This window comes from Leptodactylus fuscus, chromosome 3, assembly GCF_031893055.1.
Source record: "Leptodactylus fuscus isolate aLepFus1 chromosome 3, aLepFus1.hap2, whole genome shotgun sequence".
Classification (NCBI taxonomy): Eukaryota; Metazoa; Chordata; class Amphibia; order Anura; family Leptodactylidae; genus Leptodactylus; species Leptodactylus fuscus.
The window spans coordinates 31,809,531-31,831,749 of record NC_134267.1 but is presented as its reverse complement, the minus strand read 5'-3'; the positions used below and the strand labels follow the sequence as shown (position 1 = coordinate 31,831,749).

The 22,219-nt window shown below is 46.6% G+C and overlaps 1 protein-coding gene across 1 annotated transcript in view; it reads left to right on the top strand.

The window, feature by feature from the left end:
- Positions 1 to 22,219, top strand: part of ESF1 (ESF1 nucleolar pre-rRNA processing protein) — a 49,514-nt gene that overhangs the window by 16,246 nt on the left and 11,049 nt on the right. Inside the window, exon 10 of the mRNA XM_075267379.1 lies at positions 21,733 to 21,854. Coding sequence (XP_075123480.1) covers positions 21,733 to 21,854 — 122 coding nt within the window. The remainder of the gene's footprint in view (positions 1 to 21,732; positions 21,855 to 22,219) is intronic.

The window sequence follows — 22,219 nt, the reverse complement described above, 5'->3', positions numbered from 1 at the left end:
GCTGAAATTTCCCCACTGTGGGACTATTAAAGGATTATCTTATCTTACACGCTCCTTCTGCTCTGTGGTGGATGAATCCTGGATGGACATTGCAGAAGACTTGTGAACTGTAGGGGAATACGTATTTGGACATTGGATGGCTGCCTGTCTTGTTTGCTGTATTGAGAAGCAAGTGAAGCCAAGACATAGACAATGTTAGGGCTTATTCTTTGTGTGACTGGTTGTATTTTTAGATGGAAATGTTTTATTAAGCTTTATAGTTTTGGGGGGGACTTTAGGGGGCAATTCTATCTTTTTTTTTTGTTTGTTTCATTTTTCACTGCGCTTTACAAAAGTTAGGTCATCAAATCGGATCATTGGGGGTCTGACTCCTGACACAGTTGTTTGAGGAGCAATGGTGCACCGTAATAAACACAGCTCTGTACATCGTGTAGTGGCCGTGAGTGGTACTGCAGATCTCTCCCATCCGAGTGAGCTGCAGTACCATGCACAGCCACTACAGAATGTATGGCGCTGGATCTATTCTGTAGTACTGCGGCCCTTTAAATGGGGTGAATGTAGTCTGTCTCCAACTTGAGGCTAAGTCACTATTACTAAAGTCCCCTTTAACAGATTAGATCTTGGCTGCACTATTTGAATTGGTAGGCTATTGCTTACTGGGTTACGATTTCCCTGTTTTGGAGACCCCTTGATTATATAGGGGCGGTGACCCTGTGATCTGCATTGGGCTGAGGGGCTCTTGTATAGTGTTTCTGCAGGGGAATCAGCTTGACAAGACATCTTTTGTTGTCGGTAGACATCCGTGCTTCCTTAGAGGAGCAGAAAATCACTTTAAGTAAATATTAATGTACGCCCGGTCATTGCTTTCTTCCTTTACCATAGTACATTATCATTCAGGATGGAAAATCTTGCCTTCGTAGTCTATGACCTTGCTAATGGTTACAAGCTTTCACTGAGATTAGATTTTCTGTAATTCTCAGTCATCTGAAGTATAAATGTGAACCAGTTGCTGTTGGGAGAGGTTTATAAAGGAAACATTTAGTATAAAGTGTGGAGGATGGCGGCGGCGTCCAGCACGGCACGACTTCAATGGAAAACATTGTGATTTTTTATGGGTGTTGCATTAGATTGGTTTCCAGCAAAAGGTCTTTGTGAATGTCTATGTTTATTGTAGACATTGGAGGTTGTATAATCCATAATGGTCACATAGTTCTTCTCAAGCTTATATGCGTGCTTCCTGTGTTAATATTTACAAACCACAACTAAAGGGGTCGTCTCACATGCTAATGGAGTATATAGACAGCTAGAACATAATGTCACTAATATAAAGTGGCACTTGTTATGTTTGTGGGCCCGTCCATATCTTATAGGCTTGGCGGTTCACTGGAATGGTCAGCATGTAATACTACATTTCCCCTGTAGTGGCCACTTGAAGCACGATCACTTGGTCAGTCAATCGATTGGCAAATCCAATATACACATTAGGACACAACCACAAGGCAGGGTTCACATTTGCGTTGAGTCTCTCGAGTTTGGAGATTCCGTTAGGGAGGGTTCACACGGTGTAACGTGCCGCGTGATGTGGCACGTCTACGCCGCGGGAGCTTTTGCGGGCCGTACACGCTCCCATTGATTAAAATGCGGGGATCGTATGCACCACGCTATTTTACGGCCGTGATTTTGTGGCACGTTACACCGTGTGAACCCTCCCTTACAGTGACCGCCCATTTTGCATCCATGTGACATCTGTTTTTCATAGATCCTCATTTGAGCCTTGGAGGAATCTATGAAGAACAAAACATAAGCCTGGAAATAACAACGCTAGCGTGATCCCAGGGTTATATTGTCTTTTGGTTGGTGAGATCCTTGTTAAGCCTCATGCACATGACCGTAGTCCATCTAAGGTCCACAAATACTGATCTGCGATCTGCATATATACATGTCTGCATTACATCATGAAAGTCATCAGCCATCGCAGATTCTGTATGATTCCTTACACTGGTCTGTGCCGCAAATGCAGACAAATATAGGACATGCTTCAGAATTTGCGGACCCCAAAAAGCAGTGTACGGGTCAGCATTTTTATCCACGATTGCTGACCTGCAAATGACAATAACATTATAGTCGTGTGCATGAGGCATTAGTATTTTAGCAGCTTTTGGGAGGGGGGTTTGTTATGGCACGCAGTGTAGCCAGCCTTGTTTATTAAAGGGGTTATCCATGTTAATAAAATTGGTCCTTAAAGGGTTTTCTGGGGGCTATGATAATGTTTGTTGGGGCTCCCTCACTACTTGCCGAGCACAGCGCAGGACATTATAGTATAATGTATTCCTATTATTATAGTGGCCGTGCTTGGTATTGCAGGTCAGCCCCATTAATTTGAATTGAGACTGAGCTGCAGAATGGCCATGTAACCAATGGATGTGATGTCCCTGGCCTGAAGAGGAAGCGGAGCTCAGTATCTTAGTGCTTGGACAACCCCTGCAAGACAGGCTTCTTTTGATTGATTGGGTCCGATTATTGGGGTCCCTGTACAGCAGATGTTTTCACGGGACCTCCGATCCTGCCATTGTTTCCGTGTCGGGATCTGCAGTGCTGACTCGCAGTTATGAGTACAGCTGTAGCGGTGTGCTATGCACTCGAATGGGACAGTTGGACCCCCGTTATAGACTATCAATTTTTTGATGCTGAAACTTTTTACATGAATTGGCCCTGACCCATCTTGTGATTTTGTAAATAGGTGACCCCCTGCTCTTGAAAGCATAGTTATGGGGAGGGGTCCTATCCAAGTCACTTTGTCATTTATCATTTTTGTTTAAGCTTTCCCATATATTGCCGCTGCCAGTAATCCATCTAGATGAGCAGATCTGCTGGGGAAGTTTTCTTCCTGTTGAATTGCAGCTTCAGCCCTTGTGTGGCCGGTGTCATGTCCTTTATCAAGGCCATCCTTGAGGTTCAAAGCAAGTTTATTTTGCTGTGCTTTGAAGCTGCAGACAGACTCGCTTTTATCTCTGGAGCTCTGTTTTTCTTAGCTTTCTCATAGACTTCAGACTCCAGAGTTAAAGGTAAAGATATTGTAGCGTAAAGATGGACATTTGTGATGGCTGCTCCATCAGATGGATCCAGGGTGCGGGGCTCAGTTATTTTTGCATAACTTTTAGTGGTTGGGTGCAGGGAATTGTGCGCCTTGCCATCCCTATCCTCGCACTGCGATCAAACCTTTCTCCACCATTGATGATGCAGGAAATGCTAATTTAATCACTTTTTCCTAGTGCGCGGATCTGATAAAAGGCCAGGGATTTAAGCCATGGTCTGGTGATTATACCTCCCAGTGGGGGGTGAAAGGTCCCCCACAGCACTTTGATCTGTCACTATGCATTGCTGCGAAATGTAAAATGAAAAATCCAAGTAATATGATAAGACTGAACAAATAAGTCTGAAATTGGTCTGTTTACATATACTAAATACATGCCATTAAGCCCCATTTTAATTTAAGAAATGACTGGGGTTGACAAGTCGCCCATCTGCTGATGGATAAAGCATTAGGAAAAACACACACATATGGACAGCTCTTATGGCACTTATAGCTGTAGTGCTGTATCATTATTCAATATAATGGTATTCTAGCAAACTGCTTTGTAAGTAATTTGTGAGCTATCCGAGGAGGGGGGTGGAATTTGCAGCTGTAAGCACCCAGGTGACATTCAGAGTGACATCCAAGAGGCATCCATGATGCTTGCACCTCTATGTGGGCTTCCAATCCTATCTGTTATGATAAGACAGAGCTTGATAGGATCTGCCCTGTAATCATCAAAATAGGGCATTGGGGGCCCCCTTGGGAGAGCCTTGGCTGGCATACTTGGTCGTGTGTTTTAGGCCTAAGGCCGCATTCACATCTGCATTGGAGTCTCTGGTGCAGTGTCCAGCAGAAATTCCCGGCAAAATAAGTAATGTAAGGCTGACTTGTTTTTCTATTAATGTAGATTATGAGCCCCACATAGAGTTCACAATGTACATTTTTAACTATCAGTATATCTTTGGAGTATGGGAGAGAACATACAAACTCCTTGCACACGTTGATACTGGCAGGATTCGAACCCAGAACTCCAGCACTGCAAGGCTGCAGTGTTAACCACTGAGCCACCTTGTTGCCCCTAGGCTGACTTTTTTGTCCAGCAATATTAGTTAAAATATAACAGACAGCCGACGGTCCCCATTAGTCAGTGGGTTCCTTTTGGAATTTGTGGCGGTCTGTTATTTGACGGATCGTTTTTCACTTCTTCTGGTCCTGTGACTAGAAGAACAGATACAGTACACAGTGTGAACTTGGTGTAAATGGGTTCTCACAGGAATATTTTTATAGTGAAAGTCCTGAACGATGATTTTCAGTGGTACTGAGCAGAATCCGTCATCTTCCCCCTCTAGTAGCTGACATCATATGGTTGTCTCTTCTACTGCCAAAGGAGTCCCCTCCGCTATACTGCCATGTTACTGCAGAGACTCCTTATCTGACAACAAGCAAGAAAGCTACATCTAGATTCGGCAGAGGATCTCTATGCAGAGGCCAAGGTGTGGGGAGTCGCTGAGCTGCAGTGACATGAGACTTCCGGCTATATAATAGTTCCAGTGATTGTTTGTGGTGTTGGCCCCCCACAGGTCTCATATCCTAAAGATAGGTCATCAATATCATAAGCCCAGAAACCCCTGGTAGTCCACAATGTTCTGGCGCCGAGCGGTGCATCTGGAATCTCAAATAACTAACAATACAAAATTTTAAGAAATAACATATTTTGTGCTCAAATTTTTGGGGGCATTTTCCTGGAGATTCTTTACTCTTAAAAAGCTAGCTTATAAAAGCCAGGAAATTTTTCACAAATCTCAACTGCACAAAAATGTGGTGGTTTTGCTCCATCTATAGCTTCAGAACAGCGTATGTCATGGTGGTCTTCATAACGTCTTTCCTGTGTATGTAGACTTCTTAAGAATTTGCTATAGACTTAGTTACCTCTACCCACAGCTGTGTAAGTGTGGGCCCGAGAGGCTACTATGTCTCCTTAGGAAGACTGCTTTTGCAGACCACCTTTGAAGTCTAGTGTCTTACAGACCTTACATGCCCTACTAGGAATTCTGGGAAAAGAATATGCAAATACGTTCTCTTTGATAAAAAAGGAAAACTCTAGCGCCACCTTTTGGAAGGCAAGGAGACATACTGTAGTACCGTACTTCTTCTTACCTATGTCTATGAGCTCTAGCCCAGCTAAACCAGTACCTTGCCTTACATTGAGGAGGGGCAATAACCCTGAAACTGTTATCTGCAGATGGGGTCGATCTTCCTTTTGGAGGAGTTGTTCTGGTTTCGCTGTGATCCTAAGCCATGTCACTAAGTTTCTTAGTAAATCTGACTGACCTATAGGGGGAGCTATCTTCCATTCTGTGTGACCCTAGCTGTAAAGGGTTTTTCCAAAATTATAATATTGATGACCTACTATATCCTTAGGGCGGTCGTCCACATCAGATTGGTGGGGGGTCCAGTATCCTCACCAATTTACTATTTGAAGAGGCTACTTTGCTTGGGCCAGTGACATCTCTTTCAATGATCTGAGCTCAGTCCCATTTGACTATTTGACCTGCACTACAAGTGCACAGTGCTATCCTTGGTAACCGTGAATAGGCTGCAGCACATGTCAAACACCGCGGCATCCAGGGTCGGACTGGGGTGCCTAGGGCCCACCAGTGGGATTATTTCCAGGGGCCCACCCTACTGCCATATGTAATATCGCCCGTCCAGTTTTTGACATTATACACGTTTAAAGTGCATTTTCACGCACAATACAGTGTGCAAAACAGCTATGGCTACACTACTACTTCCTTCATGCAACCAAAGATCGCAGTGTCCCTTTAGGACTCTTTCACATTAGTGAATGGAGTCGCATTGGGTCCCTCAGGTTGCAATGTGACTCCATTCACTAACATGAGTGAAAGAATCACAGGGCGACATCTTTGGTTGTATGACAAAAGTTATAGTGTAGCAACAGCGGCAAGCTCTCCGTCATACAGGTCCACAATGGGACCAGAATGACGGAGAGGTGGACTATTAAAATGGCGGTTACACACAGACAGTGGCAGACCTCATTAACATAATGAGGTCCGCCAGGTGTCAGCCATTTTCAGGCAGATAAGGGTATGTTCACACATCAGTATGCCATCCGTCCGTTTGAATTCAGTTTGACACTTCAAAACGGACTGAGGCACATACTGATTGCATACTGACACCTTTTTATGCTGATAGCAAACGCTCTCCGTCCCCTAGAGGACAGATAAGGGGATTAAAAGTAGCAATTGTAACCAGAGTAGAGATCAGTATGTGTATCAGTCCGTTTTGAAGTGTCAAACTGAATTCAAACGGACGGATGGCATACTGATGTGTGAACATACCCTAAGTCCTCAGCGTTTCTGAAACTTGGATATTGTTATGCTGGAGCTCTAGAAAAGGGCACCAGCATAACATTAGAGTGGGACATCATCTATGGGGTGGGTGGACTACAACTCTCAACAGGGAGTTGTAGTAATTGAAAGATTTGGGGGCATCTTTCGATTGTCCACTTCAGACAGCGGGGGGATTGGGGGTGCTAGCAGTACCATTACAATAAATCACAACATTACAATAAATACAATGCAGTAATACTCACAGGAGACGTCTCCCCACATTTCCCGTCTCTTCCCTTTGGACCGCCATGACCACTTCTTCCAGCTGTGACTTGACTCTGTGTGTGTATATATATATATATATATATATATATATATATATATATATATATATCACAGCAGCCCCTGCAGCCTATATTATGCCCCACGGTGGCACAATAGACTGTAGGGCATAATAGAGGTTACAGGGGCCACAGTGGACCTTTCAAGCTCTATTATGCCCCACAGTTGCACACCCATGAACTATTATTATACTCGGGGGTCTTTTCAGACCCCCGAGTATAATAATCGGAGCCCCAGGGGAGGTGAGAGAACATAATAAACACTGTTACTCACCTCTCCGGGATCTGATGTTACTCCTAGCAGGCTTCGGGCCTATATGGTAATGTGTCAGACGTCACGTGGTCTGGGATATTACCATATAGGCCCAAAGCCTGAGCTAGCAGTAACATATAGGCCCAAAGCCTGTGCTCGCAGTAACAGGTTATTACTACTACCACAGGCTTCGGGCCTATATGTTACTGCTAGAACAGGCTTCGGGCCTATATGGTAATATTCCAGACCACGTGACGTCTGGGCATTAACATATAGCCCCGAAGCCAGCTAGGAGTAACACCGGATCCCGGAGAGGTGAGTAACACTGCTTATTATGTTCCCTCACCTCCCCTGGGGCCCCGATTATTATACTCGGGGGTCTGAAAAGACCCCTGAGTATAATATTAGCGGCAGTGGGATCGCGGCCTGGCCCGGGCCTATTCACTACCGCCCGCCGCGGCCTAAAGTACAAGGGGAAGCGGGGGCGGCAGTGAGCAGGTCCGGGTTGGTAAATAGGCCGCTGCCTGCTGGTAGATACTCCAGCAGGCAGCGGCCTATTATAAAACAAAAAAAAAAAGTTATTATACTTACCGTCCGACCGCGCGCTGCTGATCCCGCTGCTGCCGCATCCTCTTCTGTCAGACGTCTGTGTATCAGCGTAGGCGGCGTGATGACGCCGCCTACGCTGATACGTAGATGGCTGAACAAGCGCAAGGAGATCAGTAGCTCTCCTTGCGCTGGTTCTTAGGATTAGGGGAGGCACCCTTAGGGCGCCTCCCCTAATCCTCCTCTGACATGGGCAGGGGCCCGATTGAAATCATTTTAGCATAGGCAGGGGCCCGATCGGGCCCCTGCCTATGCTAAAATGATTAGTAGTATAGTCCGGGCCCGGGGGGCCCACCGGGGGATCCCCCGGTGCTCCGGCGGGCCAGTCCGACCCTGGCGGCATCTTTGAACCGTAGGGGTGCCCAGGTGTTGGACACTTACCGATCTAATATTAATGACCTATAGACTTAGTTGAAGAGGTTGTATGAAATTAAAATAAAGTGTACCTTCTCCTAGAAACAGCGCCACTCCTGTCCATGGACAGTGCTTGATACTACAGGTCAGCCCTTTTAAATGAAAGGAATTGATCTACAATATAGCTGCAGGAGTGGAGTTATTTCCACACTTAAGCAATCGTTTTTTTCAAATCTTGGAGAGCCCCTTTAAGAGGAATGCTTAGTCTCTGCTCCGTTAACAGCATTTAGTGATCTGCTTTACAGCATAGCCAATGCCATAGGCTGCAACAGTCTGGAGCCAACTCATTGAGGTCTATGGGAGAGTTTTGTAGACATCCTCCGTGCAAGGAGACAGAGCAGATACATCATCTGTTGTCAGTAGGGGATGCAATGATAGCTCAGGGATGTTCTCTATAAAGGTGTTATCTCTTATTGTAATCTTATTTTTGATATAAATGAGAGAACTGTTGCAAAGAAAATCCCTGCAGGATTGTCAATTGTTGGTATATGACTAGGCTTGGTGAAAATTATAGGATATAGTGCCTGGAAAAATAAAAATCAAATAATTAAAAAAAAATATTAAAAATAATTTTTCATATAAAAATGTTTAAAAAAAAAAAAAAAAAGGCCATTTACTCTTTAAGTAATGTGTAAGACCAATGTGAAACCAAGGCCCTGGGTAAACTTGAACACCAAAATGAAATAAAAACCACACGATCTGTAATATTCCTAAAGCCCTTTGGTGCTGCTCGGAGATTTCTGTCCTAGGAAATCACGAATACAATACTCCAGCAAATCTGCATGCATTATGAGTAAGTTACATTTGCTAATGCAGAGATCTGATTGAATCCTGTGTTGTGGGATTTGGCCTGCTAAGGTTTCGGAAACTTTGTATTGGTGCCAGCTCATATTCCATGGTGGTCCTCCGTCCATTGGCAGCAGTCGCTTTCTCGCCAGACAGATTACTTTGCCGTTACTGAAAGATCTGAGCGTTAATTAGAAGATGTGGTTCATTAACACTAAATCCAGCATTCGGCTCTGGCCAGCGCCCCCGTCTGCTACAGGTAATCACAGTATCATTTATTTGCCTTTGCTCCAAGCTTGAGATTTCCAGGCCTGACGCTAAATGAGGCGTTACCCAAGATCTTGTAATTAAGTACATTATCATGCGCGTCTTCAAAGACTCCTTAAAATGGAATTACAAGCCAGACAACAAGAAAATACGGCGCTCTGATTTATGTCGCAGCCATTTTTATTGTTTCTTTTAAAATACCAGATGCGGGAAGAAACTTATACCGGGCGTAAATGATCCGTACAATATTTTACGTTACAATTGCAATAATAAATCAAGATATCACAACCTTCTACTGGAAGGACGGCGGATAAATTGTCCTTATATAGTTATATAGATTGTGAGCAGGGCCCTCCATCCCATTGCGCAGAATTATTTATTACTTCGTAACGTCTTTTTGTCTGTACTTTAACCCTATGATTTGTAAAGGGCTGTGGAATATGTTGCCACTATATAAGTAAAATTTATTATTATTATTAATAATAATTAGAGATGAGCGAACACTAAAATGTTCGAGGTTCGAAATTCGATTCGAACAGCCGCTCAATGTTCGTGTGTTCGAACGGGTTTCGAACCCCATTATAGTCTATGGGGAACAGATACTCGTTAAGGGGGAAACCCAAATCCGTGTCTGGAGGGTCACCAAGTCCACTATGACACCCCAGGAAATGATGCCAACACCTCTGGAATGACACTGGGACAGCAGGGGAAGCATGTCTGGGGGCATCTAACACACCAAAGACCCTCTATTACCCCAACATCACAGCCTAACAACTACACACTTTACACACTCAATACCACCTCTCTGACAGTAGGAAAACACCTTGAAACATGTGTATTTGGCACTTGCAGTGAGGAGAGCTTGTCACCAGCAGTGAATTTGGCCCTTGTAGTAAGTTGAGGTTGGCACCAACATTTGTTTTGAAAATCAGGGTGGATTGAGCCTCTAACCAGCAGAGTTTGGGCAAATTCATGGTGGAGGGAGCCTCTAAAAACCCCAGTTTGGGCAAATTCATGGTGGAGGGAGCCTCTAAAAACCCCAGTTTGGACCAATTCATGGTGGAGGGAGCCTCTAACCAGCCCAGTTTGGGCAAATTCATGGTGGAGGGAGCCTCTAAAAAACCCAGTTTGGACCAATTCATGGTGGAGGGAGCCTCTAACCAGCCCAGTTTGGGCAAATTCATGGTGGAGGGAGCCTCTAACCAGCCCAGTTTGGACCAATTAATGGTGGAGGGAGCCTCTAACCAGCCCAGTTTGGACCAATTAATGGTGGAGGGAGCCTCTAACCAGCCCAGTTTGGACCAATTCATGGTGGAGGGAGCCTCTAAACAGCCCAGTTTGGGCAAATTCATGGTGGAGGGAGCCTCTAAAAAACCCAGTTTGGACCAATTCATGGTGGAGGGAGCCTCTAACCAGCCCAGTTTGGACCAATTAATGGTGGAGGGAGCCTCTAACCAGCCCAGTTTGGACCAATTCATGGTGGAGGGAGCCTCTAAACAGCCAAGTTTTGGGAAATTCATGGTGGAGGGAGCCTCTAACCAGCCCAGTTTGGACCAATTCATGGTGGAGGGAGCCTCTAAACAGCCAAGTTTTGGGAAATTCATGGTGGAGGGAGCCTCTAACCAGCCCAGTTTGGACCAATTCATGGTGGAGGGAGCCTCTAAAAAACCCAGTTTGGACCAATTCATGGTGGAGGGAGCCTCTAAACAGCCCAGTTTGGGCAAATTCATGGTGGAGGGAGCCTCTAACCAGCCCAGTTTGGACCAATTAATGGTGGAGGGAGCCTCTAAACAGCCCAGTTTGGGCAAATTCATGGTGGAGGGAGCCTCTAACCAGCCCAGTTTGGACCAATTCATGGTGGAGGGAGCCTCTAACCAGCCCAGTTTGGACCAATTAATGGTGGAGGGAGCCTCTAACCAGCCCAGTTTGGACCAATTCATGGTGGAGGGAGCCTCTAAACAGCTCAGTTTGGGCAAATTCATGGTGGAGGGAGCCTCTAAAAAACCCAGTTTGGACCAATTCATGGTGGAGGGAGCCTCTAACCAGCCCAGTTTGGACCAATTAATGGTGGAGGGAGCCTCTAACCAGCCCAGTTTGGACCAATTCATGGTGGAGGGAGCCTCTAACCAGCCCAGTTTGGACCAATTCATGGTGGAGGGAGCCTCTAAACAGCCCAGTTTGGGCAAATTCATGGTGGAGGGAGCCTCTAAAAAACCCAGTTTGGACCAATTCATGGTGGAGGGAGCCTCTAACCAGCCCAGTTTGGACCAATTAATGGTGGAGGGAGCCTCTAACCAGCCCAGTTTGGACCAATTCATGGTGGAGGGAGCCTCTAAACAGCCAAGTTTTGGGAAATTCATGGTGGAGGGAGCCTCTAACCAGCCCAGTTTGGACCAATTCATGGTGGAGGGAGCCTCTAAACAGCCAAGTTTTGGGAAATTCATGGTGGAGGGAGCCTCTAACCAGCCCAGTTTGGACCAATTCATGGTGGAGGGAGCCTCTAAAAAACCCAGTTTGGACCAATTCATGGTGGAGGGAGCCTCTAAAAAACCCAGTTTGGACCAATTCATGGTGGAGGGAGCCTCTAAACAGCCCAGTTTGGGCAAATTCATGGTGGAGGAAGCCTCTAACCAGCCCAGTTTGGACCAATTAATGGTGGAGGGAGCCTCTAAACAGCCCAGTTTGGGCAAATTCATGGTGGAGGGAGCCTCTAACCAGCCCAGTTTGGACCAATTCATGGTGGAGGGAGCCTCTAACCAGCCCAGTTTGGGCAAATTCATGGTGGAGGGAGCCTCTAAAAAACCCAGCTTGGACCAATTCATGGTGGAGGGAGCCTCTAACCAGCCCAGTTTGGGCAAATTCATGGTGGAGGGAGCCTCTAAAAAACCCAGCTTGGACCAATTCATGGTGGAGGGAGCCTCTAACCAGCCCAGTTTGGGCAAATTCATGGTGGAGGGAGCCTCTAACCAGCCCAGTTTGGGCAAATTCATGGTGGAGGGAGCCTCTAACCAGCCCAGTTTGGACCAATTAATGGTGGAGGGAGCCTCTAAACAGCCCAGTTTGGACCAATTAATGGTGGAGGGAGCCTCTAACCAGCCCAGTTTGGACCAATTAATGGTGGAGGGAGCCTCTAACCAGCCCAGTTTGGACCAATTAATGGTGGAGGGAGCCTCTAACCAGCCCAGTTTGGACCAATTCATGGTGGAGGGAGCCTCTAACCAGCCCAGTTTGGACCAATTCATGGTGGAGGGAGCCTCTAAACAGCCCAGTTTGGGCAAATTCATGGTGGAGGGAGCCTCTAAAAAACCCAGTTTGGACCAATTCATGGTGGAGGGAGCCTCTAACCAGCCCAGTTTGGACCAATTAATGGTGGAGGGAGCCTCTAACCAGCCCAGTTTGGACCAATTTATGGTGGAGGGAGCCTCTAAACAGCCAAGTTTTGGGAAATTCATGGTGGAGGGAGCCTCTAACCAGCCCAGTTTGGACCAATTCATGGTGGAGGGAGCCTCTAAAAAACCCAGTTTGGACCAATTCATGGTGGAGGGAGCCTCTAAAAAACCCAGTTTGGACCAATTCATGGTGGAGGGAGCCTCTAACCAGCCCAGTTTGGACCAATTAATGGTGGAGGGAGCCTCTAAACAGCCCAGTTTGGGCAAATTCATGGTGGAGGGAGCCTCTAACCAGCCCAGTTTGGACCAATTCATGGTGGAGGGAGCCTCTAACCAGCCCAGTTTGGGCAAATTCATGGTGGAGGGAGCCTCTAAAAAACCCAGCTTGGACCAATTCATGGTGGAGGGAGCCTCTAACCAGCCCAGTTTGGGCAAATTCATGGTGGAGGGAGCCTCTAAAAAACCCAGTTTGGACCAATTCATGGTGGAGGGAGCCTCTAAACAGCCCAGTTTGGGCAAATTCATGGTGGAGGGAGCCTCTAACCAGCCCAGTTTGGACCAATTAATGGTGGAGGGAGCCTCTAAACAGCCCAGTTTGGACCAATTAATGGTGGAGGGAGCCTCTAACCAGCCCAGTTTGGACCAATTAATGGTGGAGGGAGCCTCTAACCAGCCCAGTTTGGACCAATTAATGGTGGAGGGAGCCTCTAACCACCCCAGTTTGGACCAATTAATGGTGGAGGGAGCCTCTAACCAGCCCAGTTTGGACCAATTCATGGTGGAGGGAGCCTCTAAAAAACCCAGTTTGGACCAATTCATGGTGGAGGGAGCCTCTAAACAGCCCAGTTTGGGCAAATTCATGGTGGAGGGAGCCTCTAAACAGCCCAGTTTGGGCAAATTCATGGTGGAGGGAGCCTCTAACCAGCCCAGTTTGGACCGATTAATGGTGGAGGGAGCCTCTAACCAGCCCAGTTTGGACCAATTCATGGTGGAGGGAGCCTCTAAACAGCCAAGTTTGGACCAATTCATGGTGGAGGGAGCCTCTAAAAAACCCAGTTTGGACCAATTCATGGTGGAGGGAGCCTCTAACCAGCCCAGTTTGGACCAATTAATGGTGGAGGGAGCCTCTAACCAGCCCAGTTTGGACCAATTCATGGTGGAGGGAGCCTCTAAACAGCCCAGTTTGGGCAAATTCATGGTGGAGGGAGCCTCTAACCAGCCCAGTTTGGACCAATTCATGGTGGAGGGAGCCTCTAAAAAACCCAGTTTGGACCAATTCATGGTGGAGGGAGCCTCTAAACAGCCCAGTTTGGGCAAATTCATGGTGGAGGGAGCCTCTAAACAGCCCAGTTTGGGCAAATTCATGGTGGAGGGAGCCTCTAACCAGCAGAGTTGGTGGAAATCAGGGTGGAGGGAGCCTCTAACCAGCAGAGTTGGGGGAAATCAGGGTGGAGGGAGCCTAGTATTAGCAGAATTGTGCAACGCTTATGGTGGATGAGTATGAGGATGCGGAGGAATTGGAGAGGTTGAGTACAGACATGGAGTTTCATGTTGGGGTGCTTTACACAGGTGGGCACAAAAATGACGGCTCTACCCAGTGGTGGTTCATTTTTATCAAAGTGAGCCGGTCGGCACTCTCAGCTGACAGACGGGTGCGCTTGTCAGTGATGATGCCACCGGCTGCACTGAACACCCTCTCAGATAGGACGCTGGCGGCAGGACAGGACAGCACCTCCAAGGCATATAGGGCAAGTTCAAGCCACAGGTCCAACTTCGACACCCAATACGTGTAGGGCGCAGAGGGGTCGGAGAGGACAGGGCTGTGGTCGGAAAGGTATTCCCGCAACATGCGCCTATACTTCTCACGCCTGGTGACACTAGGACCCTCCGTGGCGGCACTTTGGCGAGGGGGTGCCATCAAGGTGTCCCAGACCTTAGACAGTGTGCCCCTCGTTTGTGTGGACCGGTGAGAACTTGGTTGCCTACTGGAGGAACTGCCCTCCCTGCCGCCAACGTCACATGCTGGAAACATCTCCATCATATTCTGCACCAATTGCCTGTGGCAAGCATTGATGCGATTGGCCCTCCCCTCTACCGGAATAAAAGACGAGATGTTGTTTTTATACCGGGGGTCAAGGATAGCAAAGATCCAGTACTGGTTGTCCTCCATGATTTTGACAATACGCTTGTCGGTTGTAAAGCACCCCAACATGAACTCAGCCATGTCTGCCACAGTGTTAGTTGGCATGACTCCTCTGGCCCCACCGGAAAGTTCAATCTCCATTTCCTCCTCATCCTCCATGTCTACCCATCCGCGCTGCAACAATGGGACGATTCGAAGTTGCCCGGAAGCCTCCTGTATCACCATCACATCATCGGACAACTCTTCTTCCTCCTCCTCCTCCTCCTCCTCCTCCTCCATTAAACGCAGTGAAGCGGACAGATGTGTGGACCTACTCTCCAGCTGTGACGGATCGGATGCTATCCCTAACTCCTCTGTGTGATCTGAGTTATCCCTGATGTCAATCAGGGATTCTCTCAGAACACACAAGAGCGGGATTGTAAGGCTCACCATCGCATCCTCAGAGCTCACCCTCCTTGTGGACTCCTCAAAGACCCGTAGGATGTCACAAAGGTCTCTCATCCATGGCCACTCATGGATGTGAAACTGAGGCAGCTGACTTTGTGGCACCCTAGGGTTTTGTAGCTGGTATTCCATCAAAGGTCTCTGCTGCTCAACCACTCTATTCAACATCTGAAACGTTGAGTTCCAGCGTGTGGGGACGTCGCACAAAAGCCGGTGTTGTGGCACATGCAGGCGTTGCTGGAGAGATTTTAAGCTAGCAGCGGCTACTGTCGACTTGCGAAAGTGGGCGCACATGCGCCGCACTTTCACTAGTAGCTCTGGAACATTGGGGTAGCTCTTTAGGAAACGTTGCACCACTAGGTTGAAGACGTGGGCCAGGCATGGAACATGTTGGAGTCCGGCAAGCTCCAGAGCTGCTACCAGGTTCCGGCCGTTATCACAAACGACCATGCCTGGGCCCAGGTGCAGCGGCTCAAACCATATTGCCGTCTCATCGAGGAGGGCATCCCTCACCTCGGAGGCAGTGTGCTGTCTGTCCCCCAAGCTGATCAGCTTCAGCACAGCCTGCTGACGTCTACCAACGCCAGTGCTGCAACGTTTCCAACTCGTAGCTGGGGTCAATCTAACAGCGGAGGAGGAGGCGGTGGCGGAGGAGGAGGCGGTGGCGGAGGAGGAGGCGGTAGAGGAGGAGGAGGAGGGGGGTGTTCTTCTCGTGTCCCTGCCAGGAATGTTAGGCGGGGAGACGAGGTACACCGGGCCAGTTTGGGAAGCAGTCCCAGCCTCAACTACATTCACCCAGTGTGCCGTCAGTGAAATGTAGCGTCCCTGTCCGCATGCACTTGTCCACGCGTCGGTGGTCAAGTGGACCTTTGTGCAAAGCGCGGAACTAAGGGCCCGCCTGATGTTGAGTGACACGTGCTGGTGCAAGGCGGGGACGGCACACCGGGAGAAGTAGTGACGGCTAGGGACGGCATAGCGAGGTGCCGCAGTTGCCATCAGGTCCAGGAAGGCGGGAGTTTCAACAAGCCGGAACGCCAACATCTCCTGGGCCAGCAGTTTAGCGATGTTGGCGTTCAAGGCTTGCGCGTGTGGGTGGTTAGCAGTGTATTTCTGCCGCCGCTCCAATGTCTGAGAGATGGTGGGTTGTTGTAAAGAAACGCCTGATGGTGCCTTTGATGGTGCAGGAGAAGGAGATAAGACAGGACCAGGGGAGGATGAGGTAGAAGTCAACAAAGTGGCGGAGGCAGATGAAGTGGTGTCCTGGCTCGTCCTCTGGAGTGCATCGCCAGCACAGTCAGCAGTGGCAGTGGCAGAGGCAGTGGCAGAGGCAGTGGCAGTGGCGTGAACGGCAGGCGGCCTTTGTCCTGCCGTTGCTGCCTGCCACTGATTCCAGTGCTTGGATTCCAAATGACGGCGCATTGAAGTGGTGGACAGGTTGCTCTTCTCAGAGCCCCTAATCAATTTCGAGAGGCAAATTGTGCAGACAACACTATATCTGTCCTCGGCGCATTCCTTGAAAAAACTCCACACCTTCGAGAAACGTGCCCTCGAGGTGGGAGTTTTTCGGGGCTGGGTACGAACTGGAACATCTTGGGAGATTCCGGGTGTGGCCTGGCTTCGCCTAAGCTGCTGACCTCTGCCTCTGCCTCTAGCTACCCTTTTTGGTGCTGCACCTGCCTCAACATCCACACTACTTTCCCCGCTTGACATCCCCCCTGTCCAGGTCGGGTCAGTGTCCTCATCATCCACCACTTCCTCTTCCAACTCCTGTCTCATCTCCTCCTCCCGCACAATGCGCCGGTCAACTGGATGCCCTGACGGCAACTGCGTCACATCATCGTCGATGAGGGTGGGTTGCTGGTCATCCACCACCAAATCGAACGGAGATGGAGGAGACTCTAGTGTTTGAGCATCTGGACACAGATGCTCCTCTGTTAGGTTCGTGGAATCGTGACGTGGAGAGGCAGGTTGAGGGACAATGAAAGGAGCGGAGAACAGCTCTGGGGAGCAGGGACAGTTTGGGTTATTGTTCTGTAAAGCTTCGGAATTTTGGGAGGAAGGAAGACAAGACTGTTGGGTAATAGGAGGAGAGGAGGCAGAGTCTGACTGGCTGCTGGACAATGTGCTGTAAGCGTTCTCTGACAGCCATTGCAAGACCTGTTCCTGGTTCTCGGGCCTACTAAGGTTTGTACCCTGCAGTTTAGTTAATGTGGCAAGCAACCCTGGCACTGTGGAGTGGCGCAATGCTTGCTGCCCCACAGGAGTAGGCACGGGACGCCCTGTGGCTTCACTGCTACCTTGCTCCCCAGAACCATTCCCCCGACCTCGCCCACGGCCTCGTCCACGTCCCTTTCCGGGAGCCTTGCGCATTTTGAATTCCTAGTTAGAAATTGGCACTGTATACCAGTAGTAAAAATTGTGGGTGCACGTAACCCCAATATATTCTTTGAATTCCCAGTCAGACACTGGCACTATATGGCAGTAGCAAGAAATGAGGGTATTTGTATTCCCAATATACTCTTTGAATTCCCAGTCAGACAATGGCACTGTATACCAGTAGTAAAAATTGTGGGTGCACGTAACCCCAATATATTCTTTGAATTCCCAGTCAGAAACTGGCACTATATGGCAGTAGCAAGAAATGAGGGTATTTGTATTCCCAATATACTCTTTGAATTCCCAGTCAGACAATGGCACTGTATACCAGTAGTAAAAATTGTGGGTGCACGTAACCCCAATATATTCTTTGAATTACCAGTCAGAAACTGGCACTATATGGCAGTAGCAAGAAATGAGGGTATTTATAACCCCAATATATTCTTTGAATTCCCAGTCAGACAATGGCACTGTATACCAGTAGTAAAAATTGTGGGTGCACGTAACCCCAATATATTCTTTGAATTCCCAGTCAGAAACTGGCACTATATGGCAGTAGCAAGAAATGAGGGTATTTGTATTCCCAATATACTCTTTGAATTCCCAGTCAGACAATGGCACTGTATACCAGTAGTAAAAATTGTGGGTGCACGTAACCCCAATATATTCTTTGAATTACCAGTCAGAAACTGGCACTATATGGCAGTAGCAAGAAATGAGGGTATTTGTATTCCCAATATACTCTTTGAATTCCCAGTCAGACAATGGCACTGTATACCAGTAGTAAAAATTGTGTGTGCACGTAACCCCAATATATTCTTTGAATTACCAGTCAGAAACTGGCACTATATGGCAGTAGCAAGAAATGAGGGTATTTGTATTCCCAATATACTCTTTGAATTCCCAGTCAGACAATGGCACTGTATACCAGTAGTAAAAATTGTGGGTGCACGTAACCCCAATATATTCTTTGAATTACCAGTCAGAAACTGGCACTATATGGCAGTAGCAAGAAATGAGGGTATTTATAACCCCAATATATTCTTTGAATTCCCAGTCAGACAATGGCACTGTATACCAGTAGTAAAAATTGTGGGTGCACGTAACCCCAATATATTCTTTGAATTACCAGTCAGAAACTGGCACTATATGGCAGTAGCAAGAAATGAGGGTATTTATAACCCCAATATATTCTTTGAATTCCCAGTCAGACAATGGCACTGTATACCAGTAGTAAAAATTGTGGGTGCACGTAACCCCAATATATTCTTTGAATTCCCAGTCAGACAATGGCACTGTATACCAGTAGTAAAAATTGTGGGTGCACGTAACCCCAATATATTCTTTGAATTCCCAGTCAGAAACTGGCACTATATGGCAGTAGCAAGAAATGAGGGTATTTGTATTCCCAATATACTCTTTGAATTCCCAGTCAGACAATGGCACTGTATACCAGTAGTAAAAATTGTGGGTGCACGTAACCCCAAATATATTCTTTGAATTACCAGTCAGACACTGGCACTATATGGCAGTAGCAAGAAATGAGGGTATTTATAACCCCAATATATTCTTTGAATTCCCAGTCAGACAATGGCACTGTATACCAGTAGTAAAAATTGTGGGTGCACGTAACCCCAATATATTCTTTGAATTACCAGTCAGAAACTGGCACTATATGGCAGTAGCAAGAAATGAGGGTATTTATAACCCCAATATATTCTTTGAATTCCCAGTCAGACAATGGCACTGTATACCAGTAGTAAAAATTGTGGGTGCACGTAACCCCAATATATTCTTTGAATTCCCAGTCAGAAACTGGCACTATATGGCAGTAGCAAGAAATGAGGGTATTTATAACCCCAATATACTCTTTGAATTCCCAGTCAGACAATGGCACTGTATACCAGTAGTAAAAATTGTGGGTGCACGTAACCCCAATATATTCTTTGAATTACCAGTCAGAAACTGGCACTATATGGCAGTAGCAAGAAATGAGGGTATTTGTATTCCCAATATACTCTTTGAATTCCCAGTCAGACAATGGCACTGTATACCAGTAGTAAAAATTGTGGGTGCACGTAACCCCAATATATTCTTTGAATTCCCAGTCAGAAACTGGCACTATATGGCAGTAGCAAGAAATGAGGGTATTTGTATTCCCAATATACTCTTTGAATTCCCAGTCAGACAATGGCACTGTATACCAGTAGTAAAAATTGTGGGTGCACGTAACCCCAATATATTCTTTGAATTACCAGTCAGAAACTGGCACTATATGGCAGTAGCAAGAAATGAGGGTATTTATAACCCCAATATATTCTTTGAATTCCCAGTCAGACAATGGCACTGTATACCAGTAGTAAAAATTGTGGGTGCACGTAACCCCAATATATTCTTTGAATTACCAGTCAGAAACTGGCACTATATGGCAGTAGCAAGAAATGAGGGTATTTGTATTCCCAATATACTCTTTGAATTCCCAGTCAGACAATGGCACTGTATACCAGTAGTAAAAATTGTGGGTGCACGTAACCCCAATATATTCTTTGAATTACCAGTCAGACACTGGCACTATATGGCAGTAGCAAGAAATGAGGGTATTTGTATTCCCAATATACTCTTTGAATTCCCAGTCAGACAATGGCACTGTATACCAGTAGTAAAAATTGTGGGTGCACGTAACCCCAATATATTCTTTGAATTACCAGTCAGAAACTGGCACTATATGGCAGTAGCAAGAAATGAGGGTATTTGTATTCCCAATATACTCTTTGAATTCCCAGTCAGACAATGGCACTGTATACCAGTAGTAAAAATTGTGGGTGCACGTAACCCCAATATATTCTTTGAATTACCAGTCAGACACTGGCACTATATGGCAGTAGCAAGAAATGAGGGTATTTGTATTCCCAATATACTCTTTGAATTCCCAGTCAGACAATGGCACTGTATACCAGTAGTAAAAATTGTGGGTGCACGTAACCCCAATATATTCTTTGAATTCCCAGTCAGACAATGGCACTGTATACCAGTAGTAAAAATTGTGGGTGCACGTAACCCCAATATATTCTTTGAATTCCCAGTCAGAAACTGGCACTATATGGCAGTAGCAAGAAATGAGGGTATTTGTATTCCCAATATACTCTTTGAATTCCCAGTCAGACAATGGCACTGTATACCAGTAGTAAAAATTGTGGGTGCACGTAACCCCAATATATTCTTTGAATTACCAGTCAGAAACTGGCACTATATGGCAGTAGCAAGAAATGAGGGTATTTATAACCCCAATATATTCTTTGAATTCCCAGTCAGACAATGGCACTGTATACCAGTAGTAAAAATTGTGGGTGCACGTAACCCCAATATATTCTTTGAATTCCCAGTCAGACACTGGCACTATATGGCAGTAGCAAGAAATGAGGGTATTTGTATTCCCAATATATTCTTTGAATTCCCAGTCAGACAATGGCACTGTATACCAGTAGTAAAAATTGTGGGTGTATATAGCCCCAATTCTATTGCTAGGGGACTTGCAGGGTATTTCTGGGGTGAAGGTGGGGGGGCACACCGTTGGAACGGGTATCGGGGTATATATCGGGTATACGGGAATACACTGACAGTGTATTCCATTCAGGATCCTGGGAAAGCTGGGTTGCGGCGATTGAGCCCGTCAGTGCCACGTTACACTGACAAGCTTCTCCTTGGAATTTAGCTCTTACAAGAGCTGTTGGTTGTCTTCTCCTTCCTATCCTAGCCTGTCCCTGCCTACCCAGAATCTAAGCCCTAGCTAGCTGGACGGAAACCTCCGTCCTCGGTGAATTGCAAGCTCAGAATGACGCGAAGCTGGGCGTCGCTGTTCTTTTAAATTAGAGGTCACATGTTTTCGGCAGCCAATGGGTTTTGCCTACTTTTTTCAACGTCACCGGTGTCGTAGTTCCTGTCCCACCTACCCTGCGCTGTTATTGGAGCAAAAAAGGCGCCAGGGAAGGTGGGAGGGGAATCGAGTAATGGCGCACTTTACCACGCGGTGTTCGATTCGATTCGAACATGCCGAACAGCCTAATATCCGATCGAACATGAGTTCGATAGAACACTGTTCGCTCATCTCTAATAATAATAATATAATACCAATGTGAGATTCCTGGTACAGAATTGATCCATGTAGTAATGGAAGTAAACCAGCAGGTGGCAGTGTTCTGGGCCGTATCTAGCATAAGATTACCGGCATTACCCACCTTGATATTTAATAAACATGAATTAATATTTGGATTTTTTTTTTCTCCCCAGGGCTAAAGGAAAGCGCAGAACAGATGGTTCAAAGCAAACTAGAGAGCAAAATAAAACTAACTCCATGGGAAAAGTACCTGCAGAAACAAAAAGATAAGAGGAAGGAGAAGAGGAAGAAGAAGGTAATATTACTATCTACGATATTGCGTTGAATAGATCTTAATAGGCTTATGTGGGTTGGACGACTTCTGGCATTGTATATTATCTAATATAGTTGCCGGTTTCCCATCGCACCGATTCCAAGCGTTACATATTGCTGCAGGGGACCAGAAGTCTTCTATTCCAACCTGTTATTTGACACTCCGACTTCCATCAGATGACCGACCTGCTCTACTCAGAATAGAAGAAGCAGGAGTAGAGCAGAGTCGCTCACGTGACAAAGGGTCTGAAATAGAAGATTTCCAATCCCTCACCAGTGCTATGAAAACAAATTGAGACCTGAACCTATCTATATTTGTAACTTGACCACTCAGGTGCAGTATATTCA